Source organism: Drosophila yakuba, chromosome 2R, assembly GCF_016746365.2.
Source record: "Drosophila yakuba strain Tai18E2 chromosome 2R, Prin_Dyak_Tai18E2_2.1, whole genome shotgun sequence".
In the NCBI taxonomy this organism is placed as follows: domain Eukaryota; kingdom Metazoa; phylum Arthropoda; class Insecta; order Diptera; family Drosophilidae; genus Drosophila; species Drosophila yakuba.
The window spans coordinates 12,398,889-12,421,917 of NC_052528.2; the positions used below are offsets into that span (position 1 = coordinate 12,398,889).

The 23,029-nt window shown below is 44.3% G+C and overlaps 6 protein-coding genes across 6 annotated transcripts; 4 read left to right on the forward strand and 2 right to left on the reverse strand.

Moving 5' to 3' along the window:
* Positions 1-12: 12 nt before the first annotated feature.
* On the forward strand, positions 13-3,338 carry LOC6530317 (ATP-dependent DNA/RNA helicase DHX36). The gene is made up of 6 exons (XM_002091208.3): positions 13-1,953; positions 2,015-2,407; positions 2,462-2,575; positions 2,638-2,910; positions 2,966-3,094; positions 3,153-3,338. Exons 1-6 carry the CDS (start codon positions 122-124, stop codon positions 3,229-3,231), a joined length of 2,820 nt encoding a protein of 939 aa, XP_002091244.1. The 5' UTR covers positions 13-121; the 3' UTR covers positions 3,232-3,338.
* On the reverse strand, positions 3,237-5,455 carry LOC6530318 (guanine nucleotide-binding protein-like 1). The gene is made up of 4 exons (XM_002091209.4): positions 5,225-5,455; positions 4,808-5,136; positions 3,531-4,722; positions 3,237-3,469 (listed from the first exon to the last, which is right to left on the reverse strand). The coding sequence occupies exons 1-4, from the start codon at positions 5,301-5,303 to the stop codon at positions 3,342-3,344; spliced, it is 1,728 nt and encodes a 575-aa protein (XP_002091245.1). The 5' UTR covers positions 5,304-5,455; the 3' UTR covers positions 3,237-3,341.
* A 216-nt stretch (positions 5,456-5,671) lies between these two features.
* On the forward strand, positions 5,672-7,026 carry LOC6530319 (alpha-methylacyl-CoA racemase). The gene is made up of 2 exons (XM_002091210.4): positions 5,672-5,861; positions 5,949-7,026. The coding sequence occupies exons 1-2, from the start codon at positions 5,754-5,756 to the stop codon at positions 6,963-6,965; spliced, it is 1,125 nt and encodes a 374-aa protein (XP_002091246.1). The 5' UTR covers positions 5,672-5,753; the 3' UTR covers positions 6,966-7,026.
* Positions 7,027-10,180: 3,154 nt separating this feature from the next.
* Positions 10,181-15,125, reverse strand: LOC6530320 (importin subunit beta). Its single transcript, XM_002091211.3, has 7 exons — positions 14,975-15,125; positions 14,640-14,826; positions 13,720-13,961; positions 12,599-13,627; positions 11,607-12,533; positions 11,074-11,545; positions 10,181-10,856 (listed from the first exon to the last, which is right to left on the reverse strand). The coding sequence occupies exons 2-6, from the start codon at positions 14,695-14,697 to the stop codon at positions 11,147-11,149; spliced, it is 2,655 nt and encodes an 884-aa protein (XP_002091247.1). The 5' UTR covers positions 14,698-14,826; positions 14,975-15,125; the 3' UTR covers positions 10,181-10,856; positions 11,074-11,146.
* A 666-nt stretch (positions 15,126-15,791) lies between these two features.
* On the forward strand, positions 15,792-19,775 carry LOC6530321 (transmembrane 9 superfamily member 2). Its single transcript, XM_002091212.4, has 5 exons — positions 15,792-16,169; positions 17,177-17,371; positions 17,433-18,415; positions 18,475-18,634; positions 18,695-19,775. The coding sequence occupies exons 1-5, from the start codon at positions 16,032-16,034 to the stop codon at positions 19,196-19,198; spliced, it is 1,980 nt and encodes a 659-aa protein (XP_002091248.1). The 5' UTR covers positions 15,792-16,031; the 3' UTR covers positions 19,199-19,775.
* A 121-nt stretch (positions 19,776-19,896) lies between these two features.
* LOC6530322 (carcinine transporter) lies at positions 19,897-22,956 on the forward strand. The gene is made up of 7 exons (XM_002091213.3): positions 19,897-20,035; positions 20,094-20,318; positions 20,519-20,701; positions 20,851-21,109; positions 21,170-21,761; positions 21,824-22,222; positions 22,290-22,956. Exons 1-7 carry the CDS (start codon positions 19,943-19,945, stop codon positions 22,561-22,563), a joined length of 2,025 nt encoding a protein of 674 aa, XP_002091249.1. The 5' UTR covers positions 19,897-19,942; the 3' UTR covers positions 22,564-22,956.
* Positions 22,957-23,029: the final 73 nt, after the last annotated feature.

The following is a 23,029-nucleotide window of genomic DNA, read 5'->3' on the forward strand; positions in this document are numbered from 1 at the left end:
GTTGGCAGCTCGTGTCCCGACCACCATCTGATTTGCACATTCTGACAGTCCGACATCCCTGTGCATTTTGATTTCTGGATGGGATTCTTTCTTCTTCTGGATATGCTCCTAAACTGAGAGCATGCAGCACAATAGGGACTCTTCCGGCTCCCAAGCCCGCAAGGGCAACCGTCCACCGGGACTCAGGGGCAAGGACATCGGGATGTATTATCGCAATCTTGCCCGGCAGCGAAAGAAGGATCGCGGCGAGGATGCAGACCCAAAAGAGCCGCAAATCCGCTTGGGCTGCAATGTCAGTGCTCCCAGTGGTGTGCTTGAGCGTGTGAAGGAGTTTATGGCGCACTACAGTCAAGCACCGGCCAGGGAAGACAACTATGTCGATGCTCAGTTTCAGAAACAGTTTCGGCACCTTTTGAGTGTAAACTTTGAGGAATTTGTGCTGGAGACCAAGGAACGGAACGCGGACCTGGACTGCGTAAACCCCAAGCTGGACGAGAGACTGCAGCTAGAACTGGAACAACGCCAGTTGGAGGAGAATGGCAGAAAACGGCTGGCAGCACGAAAAAAGCTGCCCACCATGAAATACGCGGACGAAATTGTCCAGGCTGTGTGCGAAAACCAAGTAATACTGATTGTCGGCAGTACTGGTTGTGGCAAGACCACTCAGGTGCCTCAAATCCTTCTTGACGACGCCATTTCCCGAGGATGTGCCTCCTCGTGCCGAATCGTTTGCACTCAGCCACGAAGGATTTCAGCCATCACGATTGCTGAGTGGGTAAGTTACGAGCGCTGCGAGAGCCTGGGTAATTCGGTAGGCTACCAGATTCGTTTGGAGAGCAGAAAACCTAGGGAGAGAGCCTCCATCACATACTGCACCACAGGAGTTCTACTGCAACAGCTTCAATCGGATCCACTGATGCACAATCTTAGCGTCTTGATCTTGGATGAAATTCACGAACGCAGCGTGGAAACAGATCTCCTAATGGGTCTTTTAAAGGTTATCCTGCCACACAGACCCGATCTAAAGGTGATCCTGATGAGTGCCACTGTACGAGAGCAGGATTTCTGTGACTACTTCAACCACTGTCCCATGTTTCGCATCGAGGGCGTGATGTTCCCTGTGCAGATGCTCTATTTGGAGGATGTTCTGTCCAAGACGAATTACGATTTCCAAAAGACCCGCGATCGTCGCACCAAGCGAGATCTGCCTGAACGCAGGATGAAGCATGAGGCTATGATAGAACCGTATTTGCGACGCATCAGAAACTCGTACGATAGTCGTGTGCTCGAGAAGCTGCGTTTGCCTGAATCGGAGGGCTGCGAGGACATTGATTTTATTGCCGATTTGGTGTACTACATATGCGAAAACGAACCTGAGGGTGCCATTTTAGTATTCCTCCCTGGTTATGATAAGATCTCCCAACTATTCAATATCTTGGATAAGCCAAAGACTCCGAAGGGTCAAAGGTGGCGGGATCATATGGCTGTATTTCCATTACATTCCCTAATGCAATCAGGAGAACAGCAGGCAGTTTTCAGGCGACCACCGACGGGCAAACGTAAGGTCATAATCTCTACAATAATCGCCGAAACGTCGGTGACTATTGACGATGTGGTTTATGTGATAAACTCTGGCCGGACGAAGGCCACCAACTATGACATCGAAACGAACATACAGTCGCTAGATGAGGTTTGGGTGACCAAGGCAAATACCCAGCAGCGGAAAGGCAGAGCAGGTCGAGTACGGCCAGGAATATGCTATAATCTCTTCACCCGCGCTAGAGAGGATCGTATGGCCGATATTCCGACGCCGGAGATACTTCGCTCCAAACTGGAATCCATAATTTTAAGTCTTAAGCTGCTGCACATTGATGATCCATATCGGTTCTTGCAAACTCTTATTAATGCCCCCAATCCCGAGGCCATCAAGATTGGAGTGGAACTGCTGAAACGGTGGGTTTAATAGCTTGGCCCTTTGGTTTTATATTAAGAATGTAACATTTTTTACGAACAGCATTGAGGCGTTGGACCAGACGGGCACCCTGACTCCACTGGGCATGCACCTGGCGAAGCTGCCCATTGATCCCCAGATGGGAAAAATGATCCTGATGTCGGCACTCTTTTGTTGCTTGGATCCCATCAGTTCAGCGGCGGCCGCCTTGTCCTTTAAGTCCCCCTTCTACTCGCCTTTGGGTAAAGAGAGTCAAGTGGATGAAATCAAGCGGAGAATGGCCCGAAATATGCGAAGCGATCACCTGCTGGTGCACAATACCATTAATGCGTACCGCGACAGCCGCTATTCGCACACGGAACGAGACTTTTGCTATAAGAATTTCCTCAGCTCCGTGACACTGCAGCAGTTGGAGAGGATGAAGAATCAGTTCAGTGAACTGCTCTACAACTACAAGTAAGATCATTGTATCACTGAGTAAAGTAAACTTAACCACTTACCTTATTTTAGATTTCTTGCATCTTCAAACTGTAAGGATACTGCATCAAACAAGAATTCAGAGAAGATTCCCCTCCTGAGGGCCATTATAGGAGCGGGACTCTATCCCAATATGGCGCACTTGCGGTAGAAACTACAAAAGTACTCAATAACAATAGAGGCGTTAACTGATTTATACATTTATGCAGAAAATCACGGCAGATCAAGAACAGAGTACGCGCCATTCACACAATGGCAACAGATGATGGACGCCGTGTTAACTTTCATCCCTCCTCAGTGAACAGCGGAGAGAGTGGCTTTGACTCAGCATACTTTGTCTACTTCCAGCGGCAAAAATCCACCGATCTTTATCTGCTCGACTCCACAATGGTTTTTCCCATGGCACTGATCATTTTTGGAGATGGCGTGGAAGCGGGAGTGACCCAAAATACTCCATATCTATGCGTGGCTAAGACCTATTAGTGTGTATAACAAATCTTTCATCAATAAGATAAATCAAATTTGTTTCTTCCTTAGCTTCAAATGCAATCAGGAAACTGCCGACGTAGTCCTAGAATTGAGAAGCAATTTGGAGAAATTGCTGCTCAAAAAGGCTTTGTATCCGGCGCCGATTGAGGAAAATGGATATGAAAAGCAGTTGATCAAGTTAGTCTCACCCCAGGTTTTACTTAACAACAATAATCACATTTTCGTTTCCAAACAGAGCTATCGAATTGCTTCTCTCGCTGGACGAAAGACTCGGCGAGGACTATATATCATCTGATGAAATTGATGACATATAATCTGCCTCAGTAGCTTGATGTTTTAGTTTATTGTTAGTAAAACATTACATAGTGTAATAATAAATTATAAGTGCAAACTAGTGATGAAATAAACTTGGTAAATGCAACTTTTAGTCGTCCTCCAGTAGAGCAAACACGTTCCGAGACCTGGGTGCGTCCTCCTCGATGGCGCAGTCGTCCTCATCAGCATTTGTCTCGTCATTGGAGCTGTCCTCGTCTTCGTCCTCGCTATCGGCAGCTTAAATTGATGGTTAATTAACAATTTTAGTTTTTACTCTTTCATTTTGTTAGCTACTCACTATCCGAGCAGACGGATGATGTGTCGCCGTTGGTCTCGCTCTCCGGCTCATCTAATTCGACTTGCTGGTACTTCCTGACCTCCGCCACATCGGAATGCCGGAGCCAGTACTCTCGTCGCTCCTCAAATCCCGGCGGATAAAACTGCAGTACCAAGAGCTGTTGGCCGGCCAGGCACATGCGAAGGATATGATTCGCGGCCCGGTAGCGATCAGGCCTGGCTGCCTTGGCGGTGAGGAATCCCCTCTTATATGCCCAGGCATCGGAGATGGCCACCGCAGACCACTCATCGTAATCCTCGGGCAGGTGGAGACGCAATAGCTGTGGTAGATTCAAATGTTCGCCGAGGAACTTCAGGGAGCGGTATGGAACAGCCAATTGGGAAATGGGAAAACTGCCCAGCAACACTTGAAGGCTTTTCGGAGTACTCGAGGGAAAGACAAGACCGGGACAATCACAGAGGCGAACAAGTGGCGTGAGGAAAATGGTCTGAAAGTGCTTCGTATGTCCGGGGGTGCGACTAACGCTGACCACCTTGCGTCCCTTCAAGGCATTGATCAGCGACGATTTCCCGACATTGGGAAATCCGATGCACCCAATGGTCAGAACCCCACTGTGATACTTAACGTGTTCGTGAGGCGTGGTGTCGATACTGCTGGTAATCTTGAGTTCACCCTCCACGGCCGTTGATATATCTTCCAAGATGTCAAGCTGATCACTACGCATGTCCTCGCGTATCTTCTGTTCCCAGGCCGTCAGATCTACCTCTCCTTGGACATAACGTTGGCACTCCTTGTATATATTATACACTCCTTCCATACTCCTGCGATGGGCCTGAGGACCACGTTGACTTCCCTTGCGAGATCGGGGGAGAAAAGATGCAAAGAGCACCACTGGTAGCTGGGGGTAACGGTCGTGAAAGTATTGCCTCCAAGCCACCACCAAATGCGGTTCGACTAGATCCACCTTGTTGAACACCACTATAGCATGTTTCTTTAGCGTGTTAATTATATAGTCGTACAGTGAGGGTGGAAACATCAGCGTGGCATAGCGCACGTCCACAATGATCAGCAGGATGTCCGAGAACTCCAGGACTCGCCATAACTGTCGCCAGGTTTCCAGATTCAGCTCGAACAGGGAGAGCTCCTTTGAGTCTCCAGCACGCTGCTTCTTTTGCAGCTCGTCTACGTATTCCTGGCAATTTTATGGGAATAGGAGTGGAATAGAGTCTATGGATTTGTAAATATCTACCATAATCTACCCCTGTAAACTGACCTACCTTAAAGTACCGATTCTCGGTGCGATCAAGCTGTTCCTTGGACTCTGTAAGCGTCCAAGGTGGACGAACTGGGAAGTCGCAGCCAGAGAAGTATCGGTCGTCCACTTCCCGCTGGTTGGGACTGAGTACCTCGAACGGCTTAAATCCCTCCTGTTTCATCTGCTCGAGTTCCTTTTTGCCCTCCTGGTAGAACTGCAGATTATAGCGATTAACGTTCTTGTTTCGATTTCCGCCGCGTGCAAAGGGCTGCTCCATGAGTTTCCTGGTCGTTTCGGGCACATCGCTGTCCTCGTAGGACTCCTGCGTGCTCCTCAGATACTTTGGCGGACCTGCCGGCGTAACATGTTAGTCACCCGCTTCGATTTTCCTTCCTTACGCCCCATTTCGCAGGTGGGCACACAACCAATGTTTTCTCACCTTTTGTGTTGCGCTTCTGCAGCATCTGGTCCTTCTTCTTTTTGCCGCTGAAGGCCACCTTGCGCCGTTGCTGTGGCATTGTATTTGCGTCAAATCCTGGTCTCACTCCCGGTCAATTTGTTTGTCTAGCAACGGTGGCCAACTGTTAGTTGCAGTTAATTTGGAATTAATGTTGTTGCGGCTTTTCCCTTTTGCGAATTAAAAGTTTCGCACCGGTTGGCAGCTCCGAAAGGGTTGTCGAGCTTGACAGTTAAGTCACGAAAATCACGTAAATAAATATAAATTTTTTACTGGTATTTATTGTGGCTCTTACCCTTTGATTTAACAAGAATAAATTAAAATATATAATAAATAAATACAAAGGCATGAGCTGGAGATTCAAGTTACTTATTTCTGCATTGCAGATATTTTCGACTTCCTTGTCTCGTAAGAATATAAAAAATCACTTACAAGTTGGCATCCCTGTTTCAATGCTGTTCAAAGTGCACTTAATTTTCTTATTACTTATCGGCCAAAAACTCCTAGAAAGATGCCGCTCAAAGGCATCAAGGTACTAGAATTCGTGGGCTTAGCACCAGGACCATTTTGTGGCAAGATCCTAACTGATTTTGGGGCCACCGTCACCCGCATTGATAAGGTAAGCGAATCGGGCGTTACATTTAATACATATCAAAACCCCAAATCTGATTTTAAAATGTGAATCCTATGTTCCCTTCTCACTCAGGTGATAGAAAACCCTTTGGATGTACTGCAGCAGGGAAAACGCACGCTAAGCCTGGATCTGAAGAACCCAAAAGGTCAGCAACTGGTGCGAAGGCTGGCCAAGAAGTGCGATGTGCTCATCGAACCCTTTCGACCGGGAGTAATGGAGAAACTAAATCTGGGTCCCACCGACTTGTGCACAGCCAATCCCCGCCTGATTTATGCCCGCCTCACGGGTTTTGGGCAGCATGGAAGACTGGCACCACGGGCTGGGCACGATATCAACTACGCTGCATTATCGGGAGTACTCTCCATGCTGGGCAGGCGCCATGAAAAAGTCACTTCGCCCATTAATCTTCTGGCCGATTTTGCTGGGGGCAGTGTAATGTGCGCTCTGGGAATTTGCCTTGCCCTCTTGGAGCGCCACAACTCGGGAAAAGGTCAAGTGGTAGATGCCTCGATGGTCGAGGGAGCTGCCTATGTGGCCAGTTGGCTGTTTATGTCCCGGAATCTGGATATTTGGTGGAGGGATCGGGGTGACAACCTCATCGATGGTGGATCGTACTTTTATGATACCTACGAAACCAAAGATGGTCGCTACATGTCTGTGGGCGCCTTGGAACCGCAGTTCTTTGAGCTGCTAAAACAGCGTTTGGAACTGCCCGAAGATGTCTGTCAGTTTGGCGACGAACATCAGGATCGGGGAAGGAAACTTCTGACTGAAGCTTTCCTTTCTAAGACCCAAGCTGAATGGTCGCAAATATTTGAGGATGTGGATGCCTGTGTCTATCCCGTTCTGGACTTCCGTGAGGTTCATAGGCACGATCACAACGAGGAGAGAAAATCGTTCGAGGTGATTGGGGAAATAGTGGCGCCACGTCCCGCTCCACTCCTAAGCAGAACTCCAGGAAAGTTGCCCAAGGCAACTGATGATGCGCAGGTGGAGTGGATAGACGAATTAGATCTTAAGCCTCACGAATTAAAGGACTTGGTGGAATCGGGGGTACTTACGTTTCCAGAGAGGGGGGCCAAGCTGTAGGACCTCTCCGCCTGGATGCCATCCCAATAAAACACATTTCTGGTTGCTCTTGCACTCAAAATTCGTTTATTCTCGCTCTTGCACACAGACACAGATTACATTTGCTAAAATTTCGCGTACAAACTATCAGTCATACAATTTGATTTGGAACAGTTAGGCCGCACTTTGATATTCAGAGGGGTTTTCATTGTTTGTAATTGATAATACAGCATACTAAATAACGTAACATAATTCTCATAATTCTCTCCTCTTGCAATCGTGGATCAAAGGTTCTCTCGCGCATCCCTACTTACTGGCTAATTAGGATTACCTAGCATACCGAATAGCACATATGCTTAAATTACTTTCGGCTAAAGCACCGCGCGTCAGCGTTACCAATCGTCAGTGTATATTTAAGATAATCGATTATAATGCTCATATGTACGTTGGTGTAATAAGTAGTTAGTAGTTTTAAGTGGCTTGTAATGTGAGTAATGTGTGGGAAAGGTGTAAATTTCACTAGTTGGCGTTTCGTGTGTGGTACGTTGTGTAGCGTCCCGCGTAAAGTAATCCTCGTGAGTCCTTAAGTAAGTTTCTTGTCTTGTTGTTTGTTGTATGTATATAGTAAGTCTCAGTTCTCAGTATAAAATCAGTACCATATGTTACGTTTTTCATTTGTTTTAGCTCACACCTTCATCATTTGTGCATTCAATTGCAATCCTTTAAATGTTTACAAAAAAATATCGCTTCTTTGCTGCGCGGGGTGCTTTTTCTTACGTCACAGATATCGTATATATCCACACAAGTCTTTCACACAGCGTACACTCCATACAGATGATCGGATCACAGGCAAAGTTACAGTTGCATTATTAGTTTATTCTTTTTTAAATCTTATATCAGACGACGACCATTCGCACATGCGGCAGAGGTCAAAGGGCAAGCCCGTTGAAAACCCTTAGTCTACATAGTGGAGTCGCCAAAAAGTGGGTCCACCATGCCTTTTTATTGGAGCTTGCCCTTCAACCGTTTGCCAATTCCCTGGCTTACTCTAGTGACATGAACTCTTCTTAACTGCTAGGTGTAACAAACTCGTTAGTCCCTCAATTTTAATGATTTTACGTTTGCTTTTGGAATGATTACATACAACTTTACTCAGTCACCGGTCCACGCACTCTGCTGTTTATAAAACTGTGAAATGTGTATGTATAAAAGGTAGAAATTTGTGCTAAATGTCGTGTTAAGTGACGTATTTTAGTTTGTTGGTGATTTCTGCTAGACATACTCCTTACTTCATCGGTCACTCTTTTAAACAACCATCGACAACCATCACATATTTCACATATTATATCTTCATTCAATGCACACGTCTCTTCCTCATCATTTTCAGCACCAAGCATTACTGATGATGCTCAATCAACTCATTCAACACACCTGTGGAAGAAGGTTGAGAAATGTGATTATTAGCTACGATTTCGCTTGGAGTGTGTGGTGGTTTGTCTTCTATATCAGCTAACTTAGGTTTCTATAGTGAATTATAAAATTCTGGGCATCACTTACATGTTGCATGCCACAGCCTTTAACGCTCACGTTCCAGTAGGCGTTGCTCAGCTTTCGATCATCCAAAGTTTCGGAGTCACTCATCTATATCATCCGCATACGATCATTCATAGCTAATATTAGTGTTTATTTAATTAATGTGGGCATTTCATGTTTTCCTTAGGCGCTCCAAGTTGTCATTTTACAATTTCTTTTCTGATATGTTCAAATCTGATAAATCAAATGTTAATTTATTTCTTTCTTGGACGGCTGTGCGATACTTTATTGCGAAACTAGACAAATATTACCAATGAGACTATTTAGCTTTTGAAATGACAACTTGTAGAGCCTCAGAATTCATTCATAGTTTGAAACAAGACTTCAGCCTAATTTACCAACTCTTTGTTACAATTTCGAAATGTGTACAGAATTCGTAATATATGTGCGCTTATATCTACAGTAGTTCACAAAAGTTCACTTCATTCTCGTTTTCACGTATTCTCAGTTTATGTTGTGAAAAGATTTTAAACGGTTACTTTCTTCTTCATTTGTATCCTTCATTTACTTCTCCTCGTTCACAGTCGCGTCTTTTTCGTAAGGTAGTTTCTGGTTATGTTTTTGTATGGTTTCTATGGTTTGTTTATGATAAAATAACTAAATGAAGTATGATTCTCTGTTTTTCCTATCAAGCTGTCATGTAGTGTCTTTATGCGTTCTATATCTCTATGGAACTTTTGGTTTGCGGGGTGCAAGAGAAATTGCATTTCAAGAATTCAAGAATTTCAAATCTTTCCTAGTGCATCAAAAAGTATGCTGGAAAATAGTTTTGATTTTAAGTAAAATATGCGCAAAACACTTTAAAAAGTCGTTAGCTTAATTGCAAATTTCTATAAATTTTCCAGCACCCCTGCGATTTATTTATTTATGTTTTTTGTATACCCTGGTCCGTTGCGTATTTATTTTTAGTAGTTGCGTTTACCTAATATATATATATTAATTATACAAGTGTTGTGTGTGCTGCAGGTAGTTGCTTGGTTGTTATTTTTGCTGTATTCTTTGTTTCTCGTTGTTGTTCTCCCCACTTTTAGGTAAATACAAAAGGTAAAATTAGGGGCAAACTAACTAAGCGTCATTGGTTGGAATTAATGAGAGCACACTAAATCGTTTACACAAAAAATAAAATAATTTCCAAAGTTCGTGCTTCTGTGGGCTTTGAGCGAGGCTGACTTACGCTTGGGTTTTGTCTTTAAAGTAATTTATGAGCTGGGTCCGTGAAACAGCCACGCCCAGGCCTTTGTACGTCCCTAAGTCATTTCGTATTTCGTTTTAGTTGCTAGGTTGGTTTCGTTTTCAGTCGTCTTGAGTGTTTTACATTTAGGTTCGTTTCGTTTGCTTGTAAATTTAAATTCAAATCCGTTTAAAATCTTTTTGAATTGCTGTTTGGTTTTCCTTAGGTCTAAAATCATTCGTTTCACTAGAAAAGTTCTTACGCTTAATCCATAATATCACACAACACGCCGATACACACGCGCGCCACAGAAAAGGGAAATCCTTATCCAGTTTCAAACTTTTTGTGGGGTCTCTCGCAATCAAAATACCACTTACAGAGTATCCCTCAAGCATTCATCACAGCATAACTATTGGCAAAGGGGATAGGGGTCGGACCACAGGCACGCCACTTATAGAGTCTAGGTAATACATACTCGATCTCAGCCATATATTTCACTCCATCACATTCGGTTCGGTTCACACTCAAGACATTCATTCTTAGTTTATATATTTTTTTTTGTTGGGCTAGTGAGGGTAGTAGGATAGATACATGAATTCTTAGTTCCTAAAGCGTGGCTCTTAAATCCGCTACAAGTTAATGTTTCCAAAGGGGGCAGCAATGCATTCAATGTATTTTTTCAACTATTAAAGCAACTATTTTCTACCGATTTTTATAAGTAATTTTAAATTTTACATAATTTGAATAACAGCTTCGATTGCGTTTTTGGTAATGCTTAAAATCGGGTCACTAAAGCGCTGGTTGCCGTAGCCTACCCAAAACTAAACTTCCATTAAAGCCGGTTTGTAAAAATGTCAAAGTCCGTACAGCAGTAACTATCAATGGCGAAGTGCTTTAGTCAATGGGTAGTTCGTTTTTGGATTTGCATTACCGAGCGAGGACAATAAGTAAGAGATAAATAACTCACACGAATATTAACAGACCTTAATTAAAATATTGAGTCGAAACAGTGGTTCGTAATTGAGCTTAAAACTAGGGGGGGAGTTTTATAAACAGTTGGTCTTAGCATTTAGAAGTTGCACAGCAACAATATATCGGACAAACAAACTTAGCAGATAGAATCTTTTTATCAGAGAATTCGGACTGGACTGCAAAAATAGAGAAATGTGTGAAAATGAAAATTAAAAACAAACTTGGATCAATAATAATAGAATGGTCGATTTTGGTGCAGGCAACTACGAATAGAAAAGTTTAAAAATACAATTTTCTTTGTTTTTTCAAGAATTTTTTTTTCCAAGAATCGACACATCCTAGGTAACCACTCATTCGATGATGCAACACATAGTGGGAATGTCATGTACTCACCAGTTTGACTGCATAACATACAATCTTGAGGGTCTGGTGGGAAGCAGAGAAACATTAACCTCTAGCAGGTGGCCTACTGCGTGATGACCTGGGTATTGATTTTTTTGACCTCCTTGATGGCCCAGGTGCACAGCATCTTGGTTCGCTGCGCCTTGGAGCGCTTGCCCTCGGCCAGGAATTGTGTAATGATGGCATCGTCCAGCAGCGGGTACAGCCGCGGACCGAACGAAGTGCAAAGATCGCCAATGAAGCCAGCGGCACTGGCCAACATCGAGTCGGACACGTCGCCCTCCTGAGCGATGCGCTTGATGAACGAAATAATGTGCATCAGGTGGGGCTCCATGTGCATAACGTCAGGATGAGCAGTCTGGTCCACGCCCTTAAGACCCTGAATGATGCCGGTGTAGGCTTCAAGGACGCTTTCTCGCAGCTCGTTGATGTATTCGTTCATATCGAAGTTGTTGGCGTCCGTCTGAAAATGAATAAGACGTGTTAACGGTTCATTTTTTTGTACCATTGTTAAGAACCCTAACCTGCAGATTGGACGCAGCGCGCAACATATCTAGCACCATGTTCAAATATGTCAGGAAGTGGCTGCCAATGCTCAACGCAATATCCCCGAAAGCCGACAGGATCTGGGGCTTGACGCTTCGATGTAAAGTCGGTTCCGCTAGATTGTTTATCAATACGGTCATAATCTCGTTGGCGTAGGGCACCATTAGGTCCTTAAGGGCGCGGAAAATGTCGCCGGTGAGACCAACAGATGCGCAGCAGACCTGGTACTCCTGATGATTCTTTAGACCCATGACGAGGAAGTCTTTAAATGCCGGCATGTACTTGGCGAACTGTGCTCCCAAAAGTTCAACCAGGGTCGAAACGGCCAGGAAGGCATCCTCCTGCACTCCGCCCGACTTTCCAGCACTTGAATTAAACATGGTCAGCAGAGCGGTCATGATAGCATCGGAAATTTGAGGAGCATCCTGTTCATGGACCTTCCTCAAAACGCTTTGCAGAGTGGCGCACAGAAGCGATTGTAGGTCGTTGAACTGGTGACGATCGCTGTGATTGTTTATCTGGGTTTCCATCTGCATCACTTGGTTTAAGCGCTCCAAAATCACCAGCGTGGTGCGCTGAACCACCAAATAGCAATCCAGGGGCGAGTTTTTGATCATATCCATCAGTGCTTCGTAAGCAGCGCCTCGCAAATTGGCTTGAGCTCCATCCGATCGATCAGTGGTCTCCAGCAGCTGGGTAATGATGTACTCAAAGTACGGTGACAAGGCGTAAGTCTCCGGAGTCTCTCCCTCGGTGGTGACCGCTGCCTCGCAAGCGGCATCGGAAAGGCCAATGAAGGCCCAGCACACGTTGGCCGCTACACGGGGCTCCGACTTTAAGCTCTTCACGAAGCACTCCAGAAGAGTTTGAAGATATGTCTTGTTGATAGCCGCCTCGGGAATAATCTGTTAGGGAAAAACAGTTGAAAATTAGTAACATGCATATCCATAAAACTTTCCCTCTTACGCACATCGCAAATGCGTCCGAAGGTCCAGGCGGTTGTATCGCGCACGATAACACTGGAGTCGTACATCAGTCGAATAAGCGTGGGCATGGCCTGCTCCACGAGCGGCTTTAAAGTATTGGTCTCCAATCCATTCAACACGGAGCCGAAAGTCATCACCGCTGCGTCGCGGAATCGCCAATTAGGTGACTCTATGTTTTCCTTGATGAAGGGAAGCACATGTGGCACAATCTCATCCTCGCAACAGGTGGCCAGCACCATGAGGCAAACGGAGGAGGCCTTCGCCGGGCTCCAGGTGTCCTCGTCATCGCACTCATCTTGCTTGGTTAGTTTCTCCACGAGAACGGGCGTCAGGAACTGCAGAGCACCGCGAGCATAGTGCTTCGATACTCGCTGCGGAGCGCGGCCTTGATCGGTGGCCTCCTGGCTTTCAATGGCCAGATCTATCTCCTCATCGCAGACGTTCGACCAGAACTCTATGCCTTGCAGCGCTACAGCATCGTTCTCTGACTTCATGGCTGCCAAGGTAATAGGAAATAGAGCCTGTGCCATGTAGGGCTCCATGAACTGGTAGTAGAGGGTCATAACCTTCACCAGACACTGCAGAGCAGCGACGCAGATTTGCGAGTCCTGGCACTGAGTGGCCTCGCATACCACCTCCATGATGAAGTTGCGCTCCATGTCCTTTTCAAAGTTTGATTTGGTAAACTCCAGTGAGTTGTGAAGGGCCGTGGTGGCCGCCAAGCGTACATGATTGCTCGGTTCTACCTTTCTCATCCCGTGAATAATAGCAGTCAGCACATCGTTGGACTGGTTCTCCAGAACGCCAAAACGAATGTCCTGACAGATGTAGCCAATCGCCTCCAGCGCGGACTCGCGATGCATCTCGCTGGATCCCTCGCTGACCACCTTGTTCACCAGTGTTTGGATGAGCATGGGCCAGCGGTTTATGGGCAGTTCGATAACGGCGACATAGGCCACGCACTGGGCGGCGCAGGACGGTCTCGTGTTCTCGGTACCCAAAGCAGCCAGGATCTGAAAGAAAGTCGCAGATATTTAGTGCCACCCGTACTACAAGTAAATTGTTTCATAGCCGTTTAACATTAACATCAGTATATATAACTTACGTTATTCTTGATCAACTCGCGGATTTCGCTGGGAAACTGATGCCAGCGCTCCTGGTGCTGTTGGCTGATCTTCTCGTCCTTGCTGGTCAGGTGGTTCTTCAGCTGAAGACCGGCTGCCATTCGCGCCACCGCGCTGTTGGTCGTGTTCACTAGGATCTCTGACAGCGCCTTGAGAAATTCTGGCAGATTGCTGGCCGCCGCCTGCTCCAGGAAGTTCTTCGCCGATAGCAACTCATTTTTGTCTGAAAGTGCGGAATTTCGAGAGTGATCATTCAAAGTAAAAATGGACAATTAGAAATTTCCATTAATGTCAATAGAAGATTGCATTTATGGGCGTGTCAGGCCACCATTTTGGGGTCGGATTAAAGCTTTGGGATAGGCCTTTAAAATAATCTAGTAGTGGAACATGATTGATTGAACAGGGATTGACTTCGCCTTCTTCGCCATAAGGGGAAAGGGTATATGTACATTGGAAGGTTATTGTTTAATAAGAACACAGTTAATGGCTAATCCATTGAAGCACTGATTTGCGGCATGAAGCATGTTATCTGCAAGCAAGGCGCAAGTTCGCAGGCATTCTTTATCGGCAACCGGAAGAACTGGCCACCAATCATACGAGGGTGACTCCGAAGTGACGCCTCACCGATTCCTAGAGTTAGTGAGGTTATGTCTCAGGCGGTTCGCAAATCCTTAATTGTAGGAGCGCGAGTACTGCGACACACAGACGCGCTGTCAGGGGGAGCATGCGAATATGTATGTATGTACGTGGATGCACATGTGTGCGAAAGCCCCTAGCAACCAAACATATGCGAGCGCCTATTGCAACCCTGCGCAACATACAACGCGCGTCCCTCCCGCCAATCGAAGAAAAAATCCATAGTTTTTAGATCTATACATATTTACGAGTGGGGGAAACTCACCTGGCGACACCGTCTTCTCCAAAATGGCAATCAATTGCATGGCGATATCGGAAGTCATGTTTTCGCACTTTTTTTTCTCTATATGATTTCTACTTCACTTTCCGTTTCTTTCTGCAGCTCGTGCGTCTGTGTGAGTGTGTGGGTGATGGAATTTTTGCGTAATTACTAGACAATGCTAGTTTTTCGGCTGCAAATAGTGAAGACAAAGGAAGTAAATTTAGTAAGCTTCTCCCCTGAAATTGGCGACAGGTTGCAACACCTCGAACGTCACTCGAATTGATTTTTTCGCGCACACACATACAGGCGCGTCCAATGGAACTCCACATTCTACTCACATTGTGTTTGTTGTGCTCGGGAACAGTAAAAAAGCGCGGGATTCCTAACGGCGATTTACTTAGTTATGTATATTTATTATAATCCTATTTGAATGTCGCAGAACTTCCGTTTATCTGCTTATATTTCTTGTGGCTCCGAATTGAAGTAGGGCTGAAACAAAAATCGATTTTTATTCGCTACTGTCGAGGTTTCGATGAACTTAGCTACAGCTTTTCGATGGTTTTCATTTAACTATCGGTAGTTTGTAATTCCATTAACACACACAAAGTATCCTTAAATGCTTAAAAAGTGTGAAAAAATTCGACAAAAAAAAAATATTGTTGTAGTCAAGGCCAAAATACTTACCAATTTTATGAACTTGCGTTCGCCCTAAAAATCAATCGTTAAATTTGAAAGTGGGGCTTATCGAAGAATTCTTCAAGCAAAGAAGCAGTCAAACAATCGAACTTGTATAACTAAACAATCAAATACACTGAGTTAAGAGTCGTAGGTAAAACAACGTATAAAATAACAAAATTTGATAATATTTTAAGAAAATGTTAATGGGAATATCTAAAAATATCTATCACAAGTAATCGTTTTTCTTTTAACCTTGCTTGCATAAGTTTGAAGAACAAGTCAATAAATTAATTTAAATATAACAGTTTATTAGTCCTAAACACGGATTTGCAGGTAATAATAATAATATTAATAATAATAATAAGAATAATAATAATTAAAATAATAATAATAATAATACAAGTTACAGATTTTCAAGGTAATAACTTCGCGTATGTTGGCAATTTTTTTTGCCATCCAGTTGGCAGCCCTCTCAGCTGGACTAGGTGGCAACGCTGCTACAGTGCTGACGTTCGGCAAAAAGAGGAAACGTAGTAAAAACACTCGAAAAACTCCGTATATTCTGATAAATATCCAGATAGTACGGCTTGTGCGTGACCCGCCGATCCGAAGCGTGTGGCAAAGAATCGCTGACACGGCCACGTTGTGACTACATCCCGAAGAATTAAAGGCAGAAGGTCGGCTACTCCAACCGTTCGTTGGCCACCCAAATTCGAGATGATCCTTCTCTCCGGTCTTTCGCCGCTCCTGGGCGTAATCCTCTTGCACCTGGCGACCCCGATACAGGCGTTCTATCTGCCCGGACTGGCACCGGTTAATTTCTGCAAGAAAACCGACGTCTCATCCACATGCAAGGTAGGTGCAGACGTACATATGTACATACATATGTACGTAGATAGTGGGTGTGTTTGCTCCACGCCCGCCACAATTAGCAGAGCAAAGGAAATAGTGATATACATTGGTGATATATTCCCCTAATGGCAGCCAGAAGCGGAAGCACTGATAAGCCCAGTTTCTAGTTGTATGCCAGGTCCATATGTGGTTCTGTATCTCAACTTCTGCTGACGTTGCCTACGTTGGCTTGCTTCCCTAGCTCTGGACCACAATGGGAGTTCTAATGTTGGTTCAGCTGGCACGCAGAATCCGGTGCTCTTGCTCTTAAGATTAATATTAATCACTAACCAGCAGCTAACCAACAACCAAACCAGAGAAAGAGTTAAAATTGAAAGGGTTAAAATTATTAACCTTAAAAGTATTTCGCTTATAAGAACCATTTTCTTTTTAATAATCGTACTATAATTATAAAAGAAAGTTTATCTTTAACATAAAGTATTAGAGGGGTGACTACACTCTGCTGGAACATAGTTTATAATTCTGTATTAAATAATTTTCAAAGTCGATATCGTATCAGTTCGATATCAGTAAGAGATAGCCCTCAGTATAGATTAGCCCTTCAAAATGATGAATTATTATTGGATGAATTGATAAAGCATGAGCTATTGTTTTTATTTGTTTCATATTATCTTTAAACATAACCAATTCAAAAGATATTTTTTATTAACCCATAATTTCAGGAATTCGACCAAATCATAATCGGTTTATAAGCCCTTAAATTAACTCTTGCCTACTGATAGGGGGTTTAAATTCAATTGTTTTTAACAACCCAGGAGAGCGTTTTTATAATATAGTTTCTTAGAACATAAAAAAGAAGGAAATTAATGGGTGAAATTATCCAATACAATAGCAAACATTTTTAACATTCTAAGATTAGCACGATACATACATTAACATATACATTGAAATACCATAATCAAGAGTTGTAAGACCAATTGAATGATCTAATTCCCTAATATCTCCTTCAGTCGGAAATCTTGTTGTACGTGAACCGCTTAAACACTGAGGAATCGGTAATACCTTACGAGTACCACCACTTTGACTTTTGTTTGGGCGAAGAGCAGAACTCTCCGGTCGAGAATCTCGGCCAAGTGGTGTTCGGGGAGAGAATACGTCCAGGACCCTATAAAATTCAGTTCTTGGAAAATCAGCAATGTGCGGCCGTAAGATTAAACAATATTAACGCATTAGCAACATAAGCCGATTATATGCTTTTTTATTTAGGCATGTGTCAAGACATACAAAGGAGACGATCCGGGTAGCAACCGACGCATGATGGTTCTTAAGAAGGGCATCAGCTTGAATTACCAACACCATTGGATTGTGGACAACATGCCGGTTACATGGTGCTACCCACTGGAGAACGGAAAGCAATACTGCGGAATCGGATTCCCCATGGGTTGTCTTGTTCGCAGTGATGGCGAAGGCTGTCCCATCAACTCCATATATAATCAGCCCTTGCATTATTATCCTTTCAATCATGTGGATCTCGAGATTACATACCACAGCGGACAATCGGAGGACTGGGGAATACAGTTCGGCAACAGTGGACGCATAATCTCTGTAAAAGTGACTCCCAAATCTATCAAGCACACGGATCCCAAAAACCCCAACTGTCAGAGCACAGAACCACTGGCAATCAGTGAGAACTCGTTAAAGGCTGGAGAGCAGCTTGAAATTGTCTACACGTACAGCGTTAAATTTGTAAAGAACGATTCAATCAAATGGTCGTCACGTTGGGACTACATTTTGGAATCCATGCCGCACACGAATATCCAATGGTTCTCCATTCTAAATTCGCTTGTTATAGTCCTTTTCCTGAGTGGTATGGTGGCAATGATAATGCTGCGTACTTTGCACAAAGATATTGCTCGCTATAATCAGATGGATAGCGGTGAGGATGCCCAGGAGGAGTTTGGCTGGAAGCTGGTCCATGGTGATGTGTTCAGGCCGCCGCGTAAGGGCATGCTGTTGTCGGTTTTTCTGGGCTCTGGTGTGCAGGTGTTGGTAATGTCCATGATCACCTTAGCATTTGCCTGCCTGGGTTTCTTGTCCCCAGCCAATCGGGGAGCCCTGATGACCTGTTCCATGGTTTTGTTTGTTTCGCTGGGAACACCGGCTGGTTACGTGTCGGCGCGTATTTACAAGAGTTTCGGGGGGCTGAAATGGAAGAGTAACGTAATCCTTACCTCGATCGTTTGCCCTGGGTAAGTTCTTAAAGCTGTCTTAAAAGTTTCAAATTTTTTAAATCGTTTTCTTTTTTTAGTGTCGTCTTCTCATTGTTCTTCGTTATGAACCTGGTGCTGTGGTGGGAAAATAGCTCCGGAGCTGTGCCATTTAGCACGCTTATTGCTCTACTTGCCTTGTGGTTTGGCGTCTCTGTGCCGCTAACCTTTGTTGGAGCTTACTTTGGATTCCGCAAGCGCGTAAGTATATACTTTTATAGTTTGTGACCTAATTCCCCTCATTTCTATTTTTACATTCAGGCACTGGAGCACCCTGTGCGTACCAACCAGATTCCCCGTCAGATTCCGGACCAATCCATCTACACACAGCCTATTCCTGGTATCGTTATGGGCGGCGTTCTACCCTTTGGCTGCATATTCATTCAGTTGTTCTTTATCCTGAGCTCGCTTTGGTCCAGTCAGATTTACTACATGTTCGGCTTTCTGTTCCTGGTCTTTGTCATATTGGTTATCACATGCTCGGAGACCACCATTCTGCTGTGCTACTTCCACTTGTGTGCGGAGGACTATCATTGGTGGTGGCGCTCCTTTTTGACGTCCGGCTTCACGGCAGTCTATCTGTTCATCTACTGCTGCCACTATTTTGTCACGAAGCTATCGATCAAGGACAGTGCATCAACGTTCCTGTATTTTGGCTACACGGCCATTATGGTATTTCTGTTCTTCTTGCTGACCGGCTCCATTGGTTTCTTCGCTTGCTTTTGGTTCATACGCAAGATCTATAGTGTGGTAAAGGTGGATTAAACAACATAATTCAAGAATAAGCTCGTGCGAATGTATTTTTGTATGTGTAGCCACAAATTTACACTTAAGCCTAATGTGTGTGTGATTTCTGCGCTGTGCGCCCGGCACAGACAGTTTTCGGTTTACTATAATTACGATTGATATGTGTATAATAACATATGTTTGTATCAGGCAAAAAAACAGTGGAGTAACGAAGCGCGCAATAATTTTTAAGCAGTAAACAGCAAACGAGTTGGAGTTAAAATGACTTGAACCATCTTTTGTATAGCTCTTCGTTCTGTTAATCTTTAGGCGTAAAGTTTAGCATTCTCCATTTCCCAGCTCTAGGAACGATTCCAAAAAAAAAAAAAGTTATTAAAAAAACTAAAAGCCCTTTAAAAAGTACTGAGCTGCAAAACGAAGTACTTTAAACCCCTTTCTTTACTTGTAATATCAAAGCCTATAAACTGTAATTAGTGGCTCGTCTTAGCCGTTATTCGAGCAGGATTGAATTCACGTGTAATATTTTTAATACTTTAGTTTAAACTATTTAAATCTAACTTGCGACTAAAGAATAAACAAAACTATAAATTACGAACCGGGCCCTCTGGGACTAACTTTTTACTGTCAACAGAACCAGCTCTTTCTTTCAACCCTAGACAAACTGACAATTGTCAGATGTTGTTTCTATGGCTTCCGCGAGCTGGGGCAACCTGGCAGTGCGAGTAAACATTTCCAGCTCAGAGCTTGTCTAGCGGCGCATCCATGTCAGATATATCGGACAACGATGGGGACGAGTACGATGAACTTTCGGAGCTGCGACAACGCCACAAGCCCGAGTCCCAGCCCTCAGTGGATGTGCGTATCTGTAAGACGCGGTCTTAGATCTCTCATAGACTTCCTGTTTGCTTTCCAGGAGGCCTTCGATCTGGATGACCTTCTGCCCACTATTGGCGAATTTGGCAAGTACCAGAAGCTCTTGGTTTTCGGAATTTGCCTGCCCGCCTGCATACCGTGCGGTTTTTGTGCCTTTAACCAGCTGTTTATGGCTGATACTCCGGATGACTATTGGTGTCGCATCCCAGAGCTACTTGACTTGCCCCTGGAGCAGCGAAAATCGCTATCCATACCCAGGGAACTGGTGAGTAATTGCAGCCATACGAGTGCTGCAGCTAAGGTAATCAAGTCAGCCCATTGATTGTGCGTTGCTTAAGGTGAAGGGTCTATACGAGGGTTGTTCGATGAGTGAGTCGATGTCTTATTGATTATACCCATAGTGTTTAAGCTAACCTATGCCTTTTGTTCATATTTTTAAATAACTGATGAGATAATTCTTTCAAGGATGATGGCGAACTGGTCTACAGCAAATGTTATACCTACGGAGTCAACTGGACGCAACTCCTTGAATCGGGGGAAGAGAATGACCTGACAAGCATGGAACCGAATACCAGTTGGCCACTGATCAAGTGCAGAGAGGGATGGGAGTACAACACAAGCGTCGTGTGGTCCTCTATTGTGATTGATGTGCGCACTCCCAGAACATCAAGCCTTCATTTGAAACGACAATGTCATTTATGTAGGAGACGCTCGAATCATTTCCCAAGCATCTGTACTTACTTTAGCCAGGAGTATAGCATGGCCATACTTAAAACCACAAAATCCTTAATTTTCAGTTCGATTTAGTGTGCGATCAGGATATTTATCCTACGATTGGATTGGCTGCCCTTAATACTGGCGGTCCCGTGGGAGTCTATCTTTTCGGATTGCTCAACGATCGTGGTGGACGAAGACTTTCCTATTTCGTCTGTTTGGCCACTTTGCTGGCTGGGAGCTTATTGACTTCGCTAAGCAAGGATTTCTGGACTTGGGCCGGCAGTCGCGTCATCGTAGGACTGACCATTCCAGCTGTCTATCAGATACCTTTTATAATATGTGGGTATATGAATATTTAGTCCCGTTTTATGCTTTTAACTTTTCCGTTTCACTTTGCAGCCTTGGAACTGGTGGGTGAGAACTATCGATCCTTTGTGACTGTGATGACGTGTACCTTTTACACTTCGGGCATCATGCTCCTGTCTGTGGTCACCTATTTGGAGCGGGATTGGGTGCGCCTATCCTATATAACCTCACTGCCGTTTTACGCCTATTTTTTGTACTTGTTTGTCATGCCGGAATCACCGCGATGGCTTTTGATGCGTGGTCGTCTGGAGGAAGCACTCAAGATTCTGGAGCGCATGGCAAAGGTGAATGGTAGAGAATTTCCCGAGGCTGTGCATCTCAAGCTAGAGGCTCAGATTCGACGGGATAAGCTCAAGAAGCAAAAGAAAAAAATGGCTAATGTGGGGCTGGCGGATCTCTGTCGCACACCCAATATGCGTTTAAAGACCATCCTGATCACGCTGAGTTGGTTTGCCAATGAGACGGTTTATCTGGGACTCAGTTACTACGGACCTGCGTTGGGAACCAATCAGTATGTCAGCTTCTTCCTCTCGGCGGTTGTGGAGTTGCCAAGTTATTTGTGCTGCTGGTACTTCATGGATACCTGGGGCCGAAGATGGCCCTTGAGTTTATCAATGATATTGGGGTAGGTGTTTGACCCATCCTCTGGTAATTGTGTTTAATTCTAAATGATCCAATATTTTTCAGTGGCGTGGCTTGTGTGATTACTGTAATGTTGCCCGATGATGCCGTGGATGAGACCCTTGTGCTGTATCTAGTATCTAAGGCCTTGCTATCCGCTTCGTTCCTGATCATATATCCCTTTGCCGGGGAACTTTATCCCACTCAGGTTCGAGGAATCGGCATTGGTGCTTCCAGTTATATCGGAGGATTGGGTCTCATTGGCATACCTTTTATTACCTACTTGGGAAAGGACAATCTTAAACTGCCCTTGGTCATCATGGGCTTTCTTTCGATGCTGGGCGGCATGACTGGATTGCGGTTGCCGGAAACACTGCATCACCGATTGCCGCAGACCATCGAGGAGGGCGAAGAGTTCGGAAAGAACTGGCAGTTCAAAGATTGCTGTAGATGCGCTCAAAAGCCGTAAGCTTAATATGCATATGCTGATCAAGGCAGGTATAATTTGATATATCCTGTTTAATTTTTGAAGGGAGATTCTATCTCAACCCGCATCGTACGAAAACTTGGATGTCCTGGCTGGCTCCTCCACCAATGCTTCTGAGGTCGAACTAGAGCTGAGGGACAGTCGACGGGTTCGGGAGCCGGCTCCGCGGATTGACGAGCGTACACCCCTGGACACAGCGGCCAGTGGAAGTGGTCGACCTGTTCACCGGCCCTCGATGAAGCGATTGGTGCGTCAAATGAGCGTCATGGACACTCAGAGGACGCATGATGGCACCATGCAGTTGACACATTGGATATAAGAGTTTTAGTGAAGAAAGAGTAAAAGAGTAAAGAGTAAAAGAGTAAAAAAATAATTGCTTTCAAACTATTCATTAATCTAATGCGTAACTTTAAGAATTATCTATAAATTATAGAGCGACACGATTAAGACAAAGGGTCCTTTAAAAGAAACATACAAAAATATTTAATCAATAAAAATGTACCATTTGGCAGCACAATGTTAGCAATTGCCTTGCATAAAATATAACGAAATGAATGTTGTAACATTTTAATTACTTAACATGAAACAGCATATCTTAATTACATTAATTTTATAGTACTTCTGTGCATTCCGTAGTATTTTACTGTCAATTAGAAACATGTGCAAATCGTTCCATCATAATTCCACTCGTAATAAATTATATCTACAACAATTTCCCCGTTTTAATATCAGTTTTGCTTCCCTTTTCGTTAATTATAGGGCATTGCCATTATGCCTAAGTTGTT

Coding starts and splice junctions, on each gene's coding strand:
- LOC6530320 (XM_002091211.3), bottom strand. CDS start 14,697: ATGACTTCCGATATCGCCATGCAATTGATTGCCATTTTGGAGAAGACG. Junction 13,628..13,719: donor GCGAGTTGATCAAGAATAAC/GTAAGTTATATA, acceptor ACTTTCTTTCAG/ATCCTGGCTGCTTTGGGTAC. Junction 11,546..11,606: donor GCGCTGCGTCCAATCTGCAG/GTTAGGGTTCTT, acceptor ATTCATTTTCAG/ACGGACGCCAACAACTTCGA.
- LOC6530319 (XM_002091210.4), top strand. CDS start 5,754: ATGCCGCTCAAAGGCATCAAGGTACTAGAATTCGTGGGCTTAGCACCA. Junction 5,862..5,948: donor CCGTCACCCGCATTGATAAG/GTAAGCGAATCG, acceptor CTTCTCACTCAG/GTGATAGAAAACCCTTTGGA.
- LOC6530321 (XM_002091212.4), top strand. CDS start 16,032: ATGATCCTTCTCTCCGGTCTTTCGCCGCTCCTGGGCGTAATCCTCTTG. Junction 17,372..17,432: donor AAAATCAGCAATGTGCGGCC/GTAAGATTAAAC, acceptor TTTTTTATTTAG/GCATGTGTCAAGACATACAA. Junction 18,635..18,694: donor ACTTTGGATTCCGCAAGCGC/GTAAGTATATAC, acceptor TTTTACATTCAG/GCACTGGAGCACCCTGTGCG.
- LOC6530318 (XM_002091209.4), bottom strand. CDS start 5,303: ATGCCACAGCAACGGCGCAAGGTGGCCTTCAGCGGCAAAAAGAAGAAG. Junction 5,137..5,224: donor GCAGAAGCGCAACACAAAAG/GTGAGAAAACAT, acceptor TTACGCCGGCAG/GTCCGCCAAAGTATCTGAGG. Junction 3,470..3,530: donor ATCATCCGTCTGCTCGGATA/GTGAGTAGCTAA, acceptor CATCAATTTAAG/CTGCCGATAGCGAGGACGAA.
- LOC6530317 (XM_002091208.3), top strand. CDS start 122: ATGCAGCACAATAGGGACTCTTCCGGCTCCCAAGCCCGCAAGGGCAAC. Junction 2,576..2,637: donor CCCAATATGGCGCACTTGCG/GTAGAAACTACA, acceptor ACATTTATGCAG/AAAATCACGGCAGATCAAGA. Junction 3,095..3,152: donor TATGAAAAGCAGTTGATCAA/GTTAGTCTCACC, acceptor GTTTCCAAACAG/AGCTATCGAATTGCTTCTCT.
- LOC6530322 (XM_002091213.3), top strand. CDS start 19,943: ATGTCAGATATATCGGACAACGATGGGGACGAGTACGATGAACTTTCG. Junction 20,319..20,518: donor TATCCATACCCAGGGAACTG/GTGAGTAATTGC, acceptor AATTCTTTCAAG/GATGATGGCGAACTGGTCTA. Junction 21,762..21,823: donor AGTTTATCAATGATATTGGG/GTAGGTGTTTGA, acceptor AATATTTTTCAG/TGGCGTGGCTTGTGTGATTA.